This window comes from Stigmatopora argus, chromosome 1 (genome assembly GCF_051989625.1).
Source record: "Stigmatopora argus isolate UIUO_Sarg chromosome 1, RoL_Sarg_1.0, whole genome shotgun sequence".
Taxonomy (NCBI): Eukaryota; Metazoa; Chordata; class Actinopteri; order Syngnathiformes; family Syngnathidae; genus Stigmatopora; species Stigmatopora argus.
Window position 1 is genome coordinate 5,764,990 of NC_135387.1, and position 15,964 is coordinate 5,780,953.

At 39.6% G+C, this 15,964-nt stretch overlaps 1 protein-coding gene across 1 annotated transcript in view; it reads left to right on the plus strand.

The window, feature by feature from the left end:
- The window catches only part of hspg2 (heparan sulfate proteoglycan 2), an 89,263-nt gene that overhangs the window by 50,688 nt on the left and 22,611 nt on the right, over window positions 1-15,964 (plus strand). The window contains exons 30-49 of the mRNA XM_077608986.1: window positions 1,711-1,781; window positions 1,896-1,960; window positions 2,071-2,211; window positions 3,506-3,697; window positions 3,826-3,864; window positions 4,609-4,839; window positions 4,936-4,989; window positions 5,413-5,496; window positions 5,757-5,849; window positions 5,930-6,022; window positions 7,762-7,992; window positions 8,085-8,198; window positions 8,272-8,399; window positions 9,001-9,087; window positions 9,385-9,443; window positions 9,878-10,042; window positions 10,126-10,236; window positions 10,540-10,640; window positions 11,040-11,220; window positions 13,376-13,435. Coding sequence (XP_077465112.1) covers window positions 1,711-1,781; window positions 1,896-1,960; window positions 2,071-2,211; window positions 3,506-3,697; window positions 3,826-3,864; window positions 4,609-4,839; window positions 4,936-4,989; window positions 5,413-5,496; window positions 5,757-5,849; window positions 5,930-6,022; window positions 7,762-7,992; window positions 8,085-8,198; window positions 8,272-8,399; window positions 9,001-9,087; window positions 9,385-9,443; window positions 9,878-10,042; window positions 10,126-10,236; window positions 10,540-10,640; window positions 11,040-11,220; window positions 13,376-13,435 — 2,300 coding nt within the window. The remainder of the gene's footprint in view (window positions 1-1,710; window positions 1,782-1,895; window positions 1,961-2,070; window positions 2,212-3,505; window positions 3,698-3,825; window positions 3,865-4,608; window positions 4,840-4,935; window positions 4,990-5,412; window positions 5,497-5,756; window positions 5,850-5,929; window positions 6,023-7,761; window positions 7,993-8,084; window positions 8,199-8,271; window positions 8,400-9,000; window positions 9,088-9,384; window positions 9,444-9,877; window positions 10,043-10,125; window positions 10,237-10,539; window positions 10,641-11,039; window positions 11,221-13,375; window positions 13,436-15,964) is intronic.

Consider the following 15,964-nt stretch of genomic DNA (forward strand, 5'->3'; position numbering starts at 1 on the left):
CTTTTAAGGTAGTTGTCTGCTATGAAGAGATAAAGTAGTGTGGCATTAGTACTTATTTTTACACTGTGTACTGTATGTTTCAGCTTTGTGATAACTGGACTACCTCAAACTTTGCACCTGTTTCCGATCTCTTTTGATTAAATTTTGAAAAAGGCACCAAATGGCCTTTTATCAAGTGGTGTCTTCATCTTTAAAATGTGTTGTACAAACACTAGTGATTCGGAAAATGAATGAAAAAAAGATGGTAATTTCAGAAGTGGCCCCAATACGCACTAAAATAGTCACATCAGTATCGGCGATTATGAACAAATAACATGCCGATGTCATATGTACTCTTCAGAATTATAATTTTCATCGCCATTAAACCAGAGAAGAAGAATACTTCTGCTGACATGTGGAGTTAGGTGCTAAAACACCATGCCAAATGTGCATTGTTTTCAATTTAACCTGTGGCACTCTGCCGAATCAAAAGTATTTGTATAAATGTTCTAATGGCGTGGCATTTGTAGGATAACTGCATTGACCGGTCCTGCACATGTATATTGTAATTGCTATTTTTTGGGGGGTGGGGGATCTTTTCATATTTGCAGTTTAATACTTAGATTAATAGTACAAATAAGATAACTACATTTTTCCGTCATGTTAAAAAAAGAAAAGAATGAAAATGGGTCCTTGGGGATATTTTACTGGTGGTTGGCAAGTTACTTATTCGTGCATCAATGCCACCACTGTTGAGCAGCGTGGATTTTAAATTTGCTCACTAACTGTCATGACTAATTTACCACTGCCCACTTTGAAATAATACTAGCGATATTCCCTAATCTGTGATATTTTAAGAAGCAAGAAGTATCTGTTTAACTGCGACAGAGGTGTACTCTTCCCCAACATTGGAATGTATAATAGATATTTTAAGCCCAGAATAATTGTTTATTTATTCAAATTAGCTAGAGTTTTTCAAGATTGCTGCAATGGTGGGGGATTCTAGATTCCTTTAGAAAATATAAATAGAAATTGGAATTTTTTGTTACATTTTTTAAATTATTCTGATGTACTGTTGGATTGCTCATAAAAGAAGTAATAGCATTTGGTGTACTGAAAATCACAAGACTAGACTACATGCCATCAAACAACACATACAGTTTGTTGACTGTTGACCTTCGGGGCTGCCATAGGAGAGGTCAGGTAAGACTAATAGCCTCAAAGCTAACTGCACAGTCTGCACTTAATTCAAGCTTTTCTTTGGTGGTAGTGTTTCGCAACTGGCTGGGGTCACATTGTCTTGCTGAGTGCCATACTTAAAGCAGAAAACCTCTTTATATGCTTAGAATCTTGTTCTCCACCAAATACGTTAACCACTTGATGTTTCTATTTATTTCTTACTCGGTGTGTGAAGAATATCTCATACTGTATGGGAGAGATTCACCTTCCGGTATGATTTTGAATGACAATGATGCATCTTGGGCTCTGCTTTATGGATTTCTGAGGTATACCAACAAAAAAAGCTTTTTGGTGTAAGCTTTTTTGTACCAGATAGAATTGGGTGGTTGTGTTTTCTAATAGGAGCCATGCTGACGGCGTCACAGTTATCATTACTGAGTGATCTACTTTTTATATTTGCTATAAGATACCCTATCTGCATACACTTACATATTGTATATCCCAGATTGTGCAATCTATGTGTTGACTCACCTTTTCCCCTCGAAAATGCAGGTGTGCTCAAGGATACTCCGGCAACCCATTGCTTGGACAGAAGTGTGTTTCTGGCAACAATGAACTCAACGGTACATGTTGTGCTTTGACACAGATCAGTATTATCCCAGCCAAATAAGGCCTTGACTTTGGTGAAAAAGGCAAATGACTCATTCTTCAACTATCTGCTTTACTTGCACTTGTAGGTAATTGCTACAACTGTGACCAAAGTGGAACTGAAAGCTGCAGTGGTGGATATTGTCGCTGCAAGGTAATTAGAATCATTTATATCATAATTTTCTGGTATTTTGTCTTAAGTAGAACGCCCGGCATTAAATTGCCCATTGCAACATAAATCATCACAATTTCACTATCTTATAGATGAATGTTGAAGAACCCTCCTGCTCTACATGTAAGCCTGGTACCTTCCATCTTAGCCAGCAAAACAAAGATGGCTGCCTGTCCTGCTTTTGTATGGGTGTAACCCAGCAGTGTTCCAGCTCTAATTACTACAGAGATCTGGTAAGCAATGCAGCCTTAAAATGGTCCGAGACTAGGACATGATCCTGACTTTAATGTACAGTAACACCTCGACATACGAGTGCCCCGGCATACGAGCAATTTGAGATACGAGTACAATTGCGAGCAAATATTTATCTTGAGATACGAGACACATTTTGATATACGAGCATACAGCGGACGCGAGAGGCTGCCCATAAGAACATCATGGGCACTGTCTTTCTCCCCGCAACTCCCTCGTGTAATGTTTTTTTTTCCCGTTAGTCAGTGCAGAATGGCGGAGCTTGCTCGCTAATATGAAAGGAGTATCCTACTTCTCTGCATTATCCTATTGTGAGGACATTTATGTGCATTATTTTCGGAATATTTTGAAGGGAAGACAAAAGCAAACAACCCTCGATAGGTTCCTTTTAGCTGCAGCTGAAAGTCAGGGTGGAGGCGGGGCAAACAGAGCGAACCCGGAAGAAGAAAGGTATAAAAATGTAAAACCAAATTAGAAATAAGTTTAGTGTTCGGTTAGATTACATTTATTTTTGAGTGTGTCTGCATCGTAATCCAAGTTCATTTAAATTGGTTTGTTATGCTACGAGTGCGTTGCCGTGCAAAAAGTCTCTCTCGCTCTCTCTCTGTCCCTCTCTCTCTCCCCCCTCCGCAAAATCCGTTTAATTTTAGTGCTATTAAACACCATAGCCAATATCCTGTGTTTGGTGTTTTTTCAGAGGGTTGGAACAAATTAATATGTTTTTAGTTCATTTCTATGGGAAACGTTGATTTGAGATACGAGTAAATCAACATATGAGCTCAGTCCCGGAACGCATTAAGTTCGTATCTCAAGGTACCACTATACATGAGCGTAAAATGAGGATGTTACAGAACAGGAAATGTTAACTGTTAATCATGCAACGTTTAGTACTTCCAAGAGGAATAAGGCACAGGTTAGTGTCATAGCAGAATCAGGGGACCACACCACAATCAAAATAGCCTATTGACCATTTCTCTGGGAATTTGTCAGTGCAAAAAGTATGTCTGTGGAAAGAGAAATTTTCCCCATGGGAGAGGCTTTATAGCGGAAGAATCCTTGTGGTTTTGTTGGTTTCACCCTTTTGAACTGCAAATTGTGCCTGTTTCCTATGTCCGTGCTGCAGCAATTTTCCATTTGGTTTCATAAGAATAAGAAAGCAGTTTCCAGATTGAAGTTTTGTTTTGACTTTTAGTTACTGTTTCCAATGTTTCCTTTCTACAATATTTACAAGATCGCTATTTTGCCTAAAACCCTTTGTGTTTCGTATTCCTTCAGGTGTCATCAACATTTTCGCCTGGGAACTTCCAAGGTTATGCACTGGTGAACCGTCAACGTACGAACCGCATCACCACTGGTTTTACAGTTGAAGTTTCCACTGAGGGAACTCAACTATCTTATAGCAACTTTGACTACCTTGGACAGGAGCCCCACTACTGGCAGCTACCTGAGGTCTTCCAGGGAGACAAGGTTAGTACCGAAAGACATCAGTAGGCAGTGAACCGTACGGTGCATCTGAAACCTGTGGACCATTCTTTCTCTTGCTTTTCTTTTCTTTCCACGTCTTTTCTCTACTGTTTCCCATGTACCACTGATAGAAAGATTCATCCTTTACACGTATGAAACGAGCAGAACAGGTATGAAAGAGACTACTGTGTGTCTTGGTAGTATAATGTATATATTCTTCTGTTTTTTGTAACAGAATTGTGTGTCAAACTACTGCTTGGTCGTGTTTATTTATTTAGGTCTCTTTACAAAACAGTTCTTGTCTTAATTTATATTGAGCAGCATGGTGTTCTCATAGCAGGGTTTATTAAAGTTGATCTCCGTTTTTGAAGGCTTGCATCACATACCTCGCAAGAAGTGAAAGCCAAGTAAATTAATGAGCCAGTAAAAATCTTCTTATGGTTTAACTGCTTGAATAACACTAGAAAAGCAATCCCAAATTGTATCAGTTCAATGGGAAGGAAAGTGATCAAAGCATGTGCTCAAAATGAGTGGGAATTGCCAGAGAGGCAACTCAGGATGCTTCCATTTGGAACCGGTTTACTTTTGAGAGTGAAGAAACAAAGCTAAGAGAGATAGTGAGGTATTTGGTACAACCTTCATTGTATCAACTTGTAGTGCAGATAATTTTAACACATGATGACGCAGATACTTGCAGCTGCACTGCTAAAAGCTGAAGATTTATGGAGACCATAGTGAAACAAACAAACCAAAAAACATTTGCATATAATTTGTTGTTATCTTTGGGTGTACTTGATGATTAGCATGATGAGTACAGGCAGTCATGTTGCATGCATGGTCTGATAAATTGAAACCACCTGGAGTGTTAGCATGGTTATGTATCCAAGGGATATCACTACTTCATGCCTCCTCAGGGTCATGTCAGACAGCTGGACGATGAGGTCTGGGCCCTCCTTTCAAACCTTTCCAATCATCGATCTTCACTCCTCTCTCATATTCCGTCATCTTCCTCTTCTTCATCCTCCTCTTCCTCTCAATGGCGTTTGCGTAACCTGGGCCCACCTGCTGGTCCATTGGGCATATCCTCATCAGTTCGACCAACCCGACCCCATTCGTACTCTCCAGGCCGTGCTCCTTATTTGCAGGTACCCTCTCTTAGAGATTGCGGTAGTGATGCTGGTTCCTTAGCTTCTCGGTCACCTTTTTTCCTTTTGGGTTGTGATTTTGCTGTGAATCAACAGACCGAGAACACAGTTAGCAGGACAAGCGCGCATTCATCTGGAGTGGGCACCAAGGTACAGGACGGCAGCTCAGCTTCATTGACTGAAGTAAAACTTTAGGAAAATAAATCATGTAAATGATTTATAGAAGAAAACAATAAAGATTAGATCAAATAGTCTAATTGGCCATGTGGTATCATCAGGAAGTGTAATTCTCTATTTAAAACAGCTTTAAGTCTCCTAAGTCCTGACATCTGATTAAAGCCACTCTCAATTGTCTTAAGCTGTCATTTTTACGTTAGTGTGAGTTGACATTGTCAGTGTAGGGCAGTCTGTAGTACAAATGGTGAATTTTTTTAGTAGTTCTGGAGCTTGTACTTAGAAAAGTTCCTTTTTTTGCTCCATATTCATCCTACTAGGGTTCCACTTTGCTTGCTATCCTCTCTCTCCATTTCTGTGATTCATTTTCCTTTTGTTCCCTTCCCCCTTGCCTCCCAGTACTCTCTGGTCTACAAAGGTTTCAGTTTTCACCAGGACGATCTGCTCTACTGGCAGCTCCCTGCACAATTCACAGGGGATAAGGTACTGTGGCTGAAAACTTGGGTTTGGGTCAAATCCCCTAGCTCCACGCTTCCCAGCACCCTTTAACCACCATCCCACAATCCCTATGCCCTTTCCTTTAATCCAGTCATCTCTTTTCCTCATATACTCTTGGGAAAGTCCTATTATAACAGGGCTTTCTGTGTGTACTTAACACATGTCATACTTATTTTTGAGGTTTTAAAGTTTTTTTAAGATGCCTATTATTATTTTAATTGCAATTTTATTTGAACATTTTCAAGGTGGGCTCATATGGTGGAAAGCTGAAATACACAATATCCTATGTAGCTGGTCCGAGAGGAACTCTACTTGAAGATGCTGATGTACAGATTATCGTGAGTTTGCCTTCCCTAACTCATATACAAACTTTGATTATGTGTAGCTTTTCTTACATGGTCACTTGTTGTTCATATAGGGAAATGACATCACTCTGGTAGCTGGACAACCCTGGCAGAGAAGGCAACAAGGCAGCAGAGAGACTCAACAATTTGAGGTTGTCTTCACTGAGGTAAGAATAGCAGCCAATAGACGACAAAGCTGAATTGAAGAAAAGTGGAGAAAGTTGCCAGTACAATGTTCATTTATGTACATTCATTCATTTATTTCATTTTCATTCAAACAAAAGTTAAAATGTACATATAGTATGTATACATTCATACTAATACAACACAAAAGTGAATCCTCTGTCTTAATATAACATTAAATCTAGAGCAGTGGTTCTTAACCTGGGTTCCATCGAACCCTTGGGGTTTGGTGGAGCCTGTCCATGTCTATACACAATAACATCCCCCGTTTGACCATCGCTGGCTGCAGATGACCACGTGACATTGCTCAGCCGATCAGTGCTGCGAGGAAATTATATATCTTGAATTTGAAAAAAATCATATTTTATTTTTACACTAAAGTAGGGTTTGGCGAATGTGCATGTGAAAATGTTGGGGTTTGGTAGCTCCAACCACCAAACTGGTAATAATACTGATTAAATCTACTAATGCTGCTACAAATCAGATGGTTTTTGCCACACAGCACTTCCTACTCAACGTGACGGTGGTGGTTCTCCGTATTACAAGGAAACCAGTGGAAAGTGCACATTTGACCCTTTTCAGACCAAATATGAAGTTTCACTTGCGTTGCTTGCACTATTATTTCAACCTTGGGTGTTGGGTGCAAAACAGTTTTATAGTTTTTTTGTAACCTTTTTTATGTTCAGCTGCTTAAAAAGAAAATGGGAAATTTGCCTGTCTTCATAGGCTAGAACAGATTTAATCTCCCACTTTGAGTTTGATGTACTCCCATGGCGCTCAGATATGATGTTTATTCAGAGAAAGAAACTCGAAATAAAAGAGGTTTGGGGACCGAGAGAAAGAAAGAGAGAAAGAGAGAAAGAGGGAGAGGGAGAGGGAGAGGGAGAGGGAGAGAGAGAGAGAGAGAGAGAGAGAGAGAGAGAGAGAGAGAGAGAGAGACAGAGAGAGAGAGAGAGAGAGAGAGAGAGAGAGAGAGGGAGAGAGACAGAGAGAGAGAGAGAGAGAGAGAGAGAGAGAGAGAGAGAGAGAGAAAGAAAGAAAGAAAGAAAGAAAGAGAGAAAGAGGGAGAGAGAGAGAGAGAGAGAAAGAAAGAGAGAGAGAGGGAGAGAGAGAGAGAGAGAGAGAGAGAGAGAAAGAAAGAGAGAGGGAGAGAGAGAGAGAGAGAGAGAGAGAGAAAGGGAGAAAGAGAGAGAGAGAGAGAGAGAGAGAGAGAGAGAGAGAGAGAGAGAGAGAGAGAGAGAGAGAGAGAGAGAGAGAGAGAGAGAGAGAGAGAGAGAGAGAGAGAGAGAGAGAGAGAGAGAGAGGGGGAATAGTGATTTGGCTAATATGATGTACTTACTGTAAGAAGCATTCCTACCTCGTTATAACTTCTTCAACCAGGGGGGCACACTATGGTAAGGGGATACCGAAGGATAAGAAGAAAGGTCATATAGGAGTGAGATGGAGTATGATGAGTGCGCAATGTTAGTAATCTGTCATGGGTCAACCAGTATTGGGACAATTCACCCGTGAGCATTAATGAGTCAGCATTTTACTTCAGCTATGTGCTTGCTAATGCTGGTCCAACAGTTTTATATTGCAGGTATGTGTTTAGTGGGACCTAATCATGCATGTACCCACTGTAATTCACCATACAAAAAAATAAACCATAGGTAACCATTAAAATGACTACTCCAACCTCTATAACAAAATCATGTTAGTACTTTCTTATTGTAATTTCTAGAATCACTGGCGACGTCCTGATGGCATGCCCGCTACACGAGAACACTTATTGATGGTTCTTGCTGACCTGGATGACATCCTGATCCGTGCGTCCTACTACACGGAGATGCGCTCATCTAGTATATCTGACATCAGCATGCAAGTGGCTGTGCCCAACTACAGTGGCTTGGCGCAGGCCTTGGAGGTTGAACAGTGCCGCTGCCCACCTGGATACCAGGGTCTTTCCTGCCAGGTTAACGATTCCTTTATTTCTCACTTAAGGTTTTATGGCAATGGCACTGACTTTGTTGAAAAAACGTGTGTAAACATTCAAATCTTTTTCAGGACTGTGCACCAGGATATACTCGCACTGGTGGAGGGTTATACCTGGGCCATTGTGAACTCTGTGAGTGCAACGGCCACTCAGACTCCTGCCACCCTGAAACCGGCGTCTGCACTGTAGGAGATAAATACCCGAACGTGTCTTTGGATGGTTTCATGGACCAGTCTCAAAAATGATTTTCATTTCCAGAACTGCCAGCACAACACTCAAGGTGAGCTCTGTGAGCAGTGCGCTTCCGGCTTCTTCGGTGACCCAACTGTTGGCACACCAGAGGACTGCCAGCCCTGCGCCTGCCCTCACACTGACCCGGACAACCAGTGAGTTCTGGCATCGATGCCTGTACTGTACATTCTTCCTCTATTTATAGATTTACTCTTGTACTGCTCACATGCGTATGTTGACACCAAATTCAGCCTTCCTGTGAAATCTGGAGGCTTTGGAGCTACTGTGTTTGCTGCCAAATCAAACATTTCTGACTCTTATCTTTGAGTGTGCCTATTTTAAGAAATACTTTTTTTTACTTGGGCCACAACACATTTTTGGCCTATGTGGTATGAGCAGGGTGAATGCACTAATCAAGAAAGGGGAAAAACTGTACTCGAGATAATCTTCTGTTACAATGGGTTATTTTTGAAGAATAAATAAAGAATTAAAATCATAGGTTATACAATCTTGACGGCTTCTATCGTAACCTAAGGTATTATTTATGATCTCACCTTATACTTTTACGTATTCTATCTGCATTACCAGTGTCAAGATTTCTACTGTGAAAGGCACATTAAAACAACAAATCAAAACATCAAATTCAAATTGAATAGTTCCAGCAAGTGAAAAAGAATCATATTAGTATGTTAACATTATGTCAAATCCATCATGTTCTTTTTGTATGCAGTCCATTCAGTTTCTTGTTTGTTTTAGGTTCTCTCCTACCTGTGAGAGCCTAGGAAATGGAGGCTACCAATGTACTGCCTGTCAACCCGGTTACACGGGCCAGTACTGTGAGCGGTAAGTATTTTTACATTCCATTTACCAATTGCACCAACACTTAATTTAAAACATTAGTCTGTGTAGATTCTAAGTCATCTAATTCACAGAAACCAGCAAAAGTTACATTGAGGCAACTAAACCCAGCTGGGTTGTTAAAGATGTCTTGAAACAAGTCCAGGCTGGAATGTCAGCATTTCAAATCTTCAAAGTGCATTTTTTGTTCTCCTGTGAAATAATAAATTATCAGTCATTAAGTACTTGTTGTTAGATTTATGGGCGTTTCGTTTTTCACGTTGGTTGTTTTACCATCGACAGATGTGCTCCTGGTTATGCTGGTAACCCACAGCTGAGACAGAAGTGTCATCCATCTGATGGTAAGAGGGCGAGAAAAGAAAGATGAAAAATAGATACTCACCAGGAAAATTATATTCTGTTGTGATTTAAGAGACAAAAAGCCCTGACATGCCACAATGTTTAGCTTTAATTCGACATTTTGGTTGTAGTTTACATTACACTGCACTTGTGAGACGCTTCAAATGTTTTGTTCGTCAGACTTCTATTTCAATTTATATTTAGCTGCATTTATCCAAGATTTAAGACCATTTGTTCTGCATGGATGTGTTTAGCAATGATATTTAGGTTGGTTTTTATTGTTGATTTTGTATTCTGTCAGATATATTTTTCACTTCCAGTTAGTCTAAAATACCCCTACAACTCTACATTTCTGTTTTTTTTAATGTTGTGATTTACAATTAATGATGTGATCTTCACCAAATATATTCTAAATTTTGTTTTGTCCTCTCTGCAGCTGCAGCATCGTTGGTGGTCAAGGTGTATCCAGAGAGGGTGCTGACAACCCAAGGTGCCCACGTCACCCTAAGGTGTCAGGTTTCCGTTTCTCCTCCACACTACTTCTACTGGTCCAGAGAGGATGGGCGACCCATCTCAAGAAATGCTGAACAACACAGAAATGGTACTAAATAACATTGATTGAACTTCTATGATATTGAGATATCATTGATTAACATTCTGTTCATCTAACCTGTATGTATGCAGGAGCCGAGCTCCACTTCTCCAATCTCCAGCCAAGTGATGCTGGCGTTTACATTTGTACCTGCCGGGACCAGCACACTACTAACAGGAGCCGTGCTGAAATTGTTTTAACAAGTGTGTATTTGTATAAATCTCATTGCCATGGATGCTGCGTGGTTCAACATGCGCAGATCATCAGTCATATCAGGGATTATTTATATACCTTTATGTAATGAGATCAAGCTACCTCAGATGAGATAGGCTCTGGCAACCCCTGCGATCCTTATGAAAATGTGCAGACGGAAACTGAATGAATGAATGAAACAAAATCAAAATTTCCACCAGACCTCATTTGTTTTCTAGTGCGCTTCTCTGTCACTGAAAAGGTTTGAGCATCATCATCCTATGATCCGCTTAACATTTTTCTCCTTTAACCAGGTGTCCCAATCAAAGATATCGAGGTGACAGTTGAGGAACCCAAAGCTCAAACCATCAGGGTGGGATCCACTGTAAACTTCATCTGTACTGCAAAAAGCAAGGTAATAATGATTAAGTTGTTAAATGTCAAGCATGTAAGCTTCTTTCACCATCATTTTTAGTGTAGCCCCTTTTCGTGAAGAGGAAAGGCCTCAAAAGACTTGATTAGAGACATGCATAAATAAAAATAAAAAATAAGTTTGGCTTTCACATACATATCCACATCCACAATGGTTTTACTTTTTGCATTAGTCCCCTAGGCAATGATAATATTCTCAGTTTAGTGTTAGTCTATGCATCTCCAACTGAACAGGCCCGTTAGCATATTTGTATTACTACTTGGATTGATTGTATTGATGCGCCATCTGAGTGAAGCCTGATCCATGTTAAAGCTGCTTAAGGTGAAAATTGCAACCATTCTTTTGTAATTGCAAATACATGGAAACTTTGTTTATTTGTAGTCACCAGCCTACACGCTAGTCTGGACCCGACTAGGTAACGGGAAGCTTCCCAACCGGGCGATGGACTTCAACGGTATCCTGACTATTCAGAACGTCCAGCCCGAAGACGCCGGCGTGTATGTCTGCACGGGCTCCAACATGTTCGCGATGGATGAGGGCAATGCCGTCCTCTATGTGCCAGGTTTGTGACTCTTGGCACTGTTAGCATTCCCTACCACTCAAGCAGCTCCCTCACTCCCTTCTTCTTGCCCTCTTTTAAAACGGTGCATGTCTCTTTTCTTGCTGTGCTCTGTGGACACTTGGCTGGCTCCTGGCTATCATCATCTTAAGCTTAGCCCGAACTCTCAATAGGTTTTGCCTTCTGCTCTCAATGTTAAACACTTCTCATAAATACATTTTGGTCAAGGCCTACTCTTCCAACTGCATTTTTAATTCTTCCCATTTCGACTTTGTCTGCAGATATACAGCTTGTGGGCTTTTCAAATTAAAACTTGACTAGGCATACGATGGGATAATTTTAACAGTTTGACAGAAAACTAATGGGCGCGCAGCCTTGATTAAGCGTTCTATTACTGTACTTCCTAAGCTTTCAATTTTTTTCTACATGGGTTGAGTAAATTGGTGGTGGTTAATTTGCTTGTTGATCATTTGATGCTGATTCCTGATTCTTCTAGCAGGGTGTTGTTTCCTTTACTTTGGGTTCAATGGTGTTCTCCCTAACTGAGCTCGAGAGTGTAGTAGGGAAGGGGAATGTACGTAAAGGTGCTTAGCGACTCAGATGATCAAAAAGGACTTCTTTAAGGAGAAAGGAAGTTAGATGCTCAGTATTGTTTCATGGATTTGCTGACAAGATCTCAAACAATCCAGGTCACAGATGTCCGTGACCCAAATGGTGCTGTCTGCCATGCTTTTGGCAAATTGGTGTTTTCCTTTTTAATATATATTTTTGGTGACAGCAAGTAGTCTGCTGGCACAATGACCAATTAAAAATGCAGAAGAACCATTAAAACATCTGATATTGTGATGATCTTTATTGCTGTTGACACATCTTTGACTGAAAAGTTGTAGTGAAATGTTTCCCCGTGGCAAATGTAACGAGGGTTACGAGTTTTACGAGATTGTTTTACAAACTAAATAATTATGTATAATTTTAGCCCATAAATTTGTGTTTGCGTCGCTTTTTCCTTGTTAGGTGCTGTTTTGTCAATGTTATGTTATTTGCAGATATACCCACACATTATTGTAAGAGCAACATTTAAATATTTGGGGGGGAAAAAAGAAAAAAATTAACGTCCAGATTGTCTTTGTATAAATTTTGATCATGACCGCACATTTGGTGTAAATATGATATGAAGTAATCTAAAGATTCTTCTTCTACTAAAAATGACCACAAGCTGTGTCTTTTAAAAGCTTTAAGTAACAAACATTTTTATTTTGTGTACCAGAAATGGTTTGTTGCCACTAACCTGCATGTCTAGCCATGCTACATATCTGCATACCAGTCTCATTGTCATGCTCTGTGAGTGTATTTTTTTTGTATGTCTTGAATCATTGTGTGAAATGTTTGCATTCTTCAATCATGCCGCTTTTACTCTTAATCCATTATTTTGTTTCATTTTACAATTGTCTTTGTCCATTCCGGCATGACATATGGCTGATGGAACTGGTATTCACGCGCGATTACTTACATTTTCAATAAAGGATGATAAGGTAAGTCTGTAATTTGATTGCTCTTGACTATTAATATAATTACACTGTAGTATAGATAACTAAATCTACACAAAATTATAAGGTAACCTTTATTTTAATCCTCTTCGCTTTTAACATTTAAACGTGTACTGTGTCACTGGTTAATGAATAAACAGAAAACTTGGCATATCCATTTTTAAATGTCCAACACACTTAATTAGATGAAAATATTCTCAGTTGGTAGTAGAGATCTTGAACTATAGCCTTTCCTTAAATTTTTATAGCGTTGTCCTTACTACGAAATAAATGTCATTCAAAATAAAAGTAAACAACAATGTAAAATTGTATTGTTGTTAAAAACCTATGTGGCGCATAAAAGAGTAGCTTAAACCACTTTTGGATCATCAAACAAAAGCATGCATTTCTATTTAAATGATTTTCTTTGGAATAGACTTTTCCTATTTCCATAGTGTACCTTTAGAAAAACGAGAGCTTTCTTACTCAGTTCAATCGTTTTATAGCACTTTTACATTGATATCTTTAAACTGTGGCAAATGTCTCAAGGAGAGACGGGAGGTAAATGATGCTGAGGACTGACCTATCAGTATACCTGTCCCCCTTCCTTCCTTTCCCTCATCCATCTCTAGAGGCCTCACAGACACAGATGTTTTACACGGCTTATGAAATGTTTGAAGGACACAGAAAGCGTAAGTTAGCATGATCATGGTTTTTCACTCCCCGGAAGAACATTTGCTTCTCGCATTTCTCTGCATTTGCATGTGCTCATTTACAGGAGGATTTAGTTTTGGCCCATGTACAATCAATTGAGCTATTTGCTTGAGTGGAGAACATGTTCTAGATTGTACATGAGCGTTACTGGTTCCCTCCTTTCAGTTTATAGGGGTCTATTACTGCAGAGGAAATTCTGCATTCAGCCTTATGGAAAACTCCTCCTGAATGTAGAGTACGTACACTCTTAATGACTGAGTAAGACTGCAATGATATGTCTCAACTATATTTGGAAGTAAAGCATACATAGCAACACAGAACATGAACTGTAGAGAATCCAATCTTAGATAATTAAAATGGAAACACAAGTGTCACACGGTGGACCCTCAGAACGAACAAAAAAAATCCAGGGTTTTTAATTCAAAATAGAATACATTCCTCACATTAACTGGTTCACTGCGATTGACAACGATATACGTGAAATCAATATGAAATGTTTTTAATTTGAACTGATTTTAATGTTATTTTTAGATTTACAAAAATAAAAGCAACACTTATAAAATGTATATAATTACGATAGATTACCTCGTTCGCAGAATATGTGTTGTAGTTGGTAGTTATAGAAGAACAGAAATATGCAAGTACTTATTGATGGCGATAAATGTCCAAACCGTTCTGACTGGGAGTCAAAATGGATTTGACGTCTCTCGCCGTCAATGAGTTAAATTTTGAAATAGCATTAGGACAGTAGGATAGTTGTTAACCTGCTTTCTTAGTTTGTTCTAAGTGGAAATGTTCCTTTTTACAGCTGATATGGTCTATCTGGATCTAGTATATAGAGTTATAGTTATAATGGGAAAATACAAAGGTAGGGAACCGATGCCAACATAGCACTTTTAATTACGACACAAGTAGTGATTTTTGAGAAACATTTTGTCATTGTTTATTATGTATGTACAGTACACTAAAACCCAGTATTCTTGATGCCCGTAGTTTTTGCATATCCATCACACATAAAGGTTTCAGTTCTTAAAACCATTTTTAATAATACACAAAGCCAACCAGGCCGCTTCGTGGTATAGAGGTTCACTTGGCTGAGTTCGGTGCGGGCATGCTCAGGCTCGATTCCTGCTGGTGGAGGTATGATTATGAGTGTAGATGGTTGTTTGTCTCTCTGTGTGTCCTACGGTTGACTAGCGACCAATCTAGGATGTAGTCTGCCTTTTGCTCAAAGTCAGCTGGGATAGGCCCCAGCCACCCCCACAAGCCTTTCGAGGATGAGCAGTATGGAAGATGAATGAATGAATAAACAAAGCCAAGCAAATGAAATATAAAATGCCCTAACCCTATCCAAATTATCATTTATTTACCTAAGGGGGTTAAAAACTATATGGCCCTGAGTACGTTTTGTATTTGCCAATTCAAAATCCAAATTTAAAAATATTTGGTAGACACTGTGGTGTGAAAGGGCAGGCCGGTGGAGCGAGTGGTTAGAGCGTCGGCCTCACAGCTCTGGGGTCCTGGGTTCAAATCCAGGTCACGTCCACCTGTGCGGAGTTTGCATGTTCTCCCTGGGCCTGCGGGGGTTTTCTCCGAGCACTCTGGTTTCCTCCCACATTCCAAAAACATGCATGGTAGGCTGATTGGACACTCTAAATTGCCACTAGGTATGAGTGTGAGCATGAATGGTTGTCTGTCTCCTTATGCCCTGAGATTGGCTGGCCACCGATTCAAGGTGTCCCCCGCCTCTGGCGCGGAGTCAGCTGGGATAGGCACCAGCACCACCCGCGACCCTAATGAGGATAAAGTGGTTCAGAAAATGTGATGAGGGAGATGAAACTGTGGAGTGACTTTATGCTGGAAAACCTTTCTGAAATATTTGAGAAAGAAGAATGGGCTAATATTCTTCAACAGCGTGAAAGACTCCACCTGTTATCGCAAATTTCACTTCATTTTTGAAATTAGTTATTGCTGTGGCACAACATGTTATTGGTTTCAAAGGGTTAATTGAGTTTGGATTTTACTTGTGTCTTAATTTATTCTTAGAATAAATTCAACTTCAATTTTGGGGGTTTTTATGTGTGATGTAAATTCGCTTTGATGAACTACATAACCTTTGTGTGTGATACATGTGCAAAAATTACAAAAATCACATAATGAACATATACTTTTTCAATGAACAGTAAATACTAATACCAAAGGTGCAGATGACCTTTGTACACATAAGATGAGCAAATATCTATTTGCTTTACTTGGGTACCCTTCTTTACTACGTTTGATTTTAGCTGCCTTTTCAGATGTATTTTACTTTTTTATAAATTAGATTCCAAGTTTTTCTATGTTTGCTCCAAGGGTCCACTGTACAGTGAATCATGATTAAACCAATGTAGTGTCTCCACATTCAGACTTTGGGGGTGTTCCTACTTATTTCCTCTTTTTCCTCCTCGTTTCAAGAAACATGCTTGATTGGGGAACTCATTTCATCTGGGCTTCAAACATCATACTGT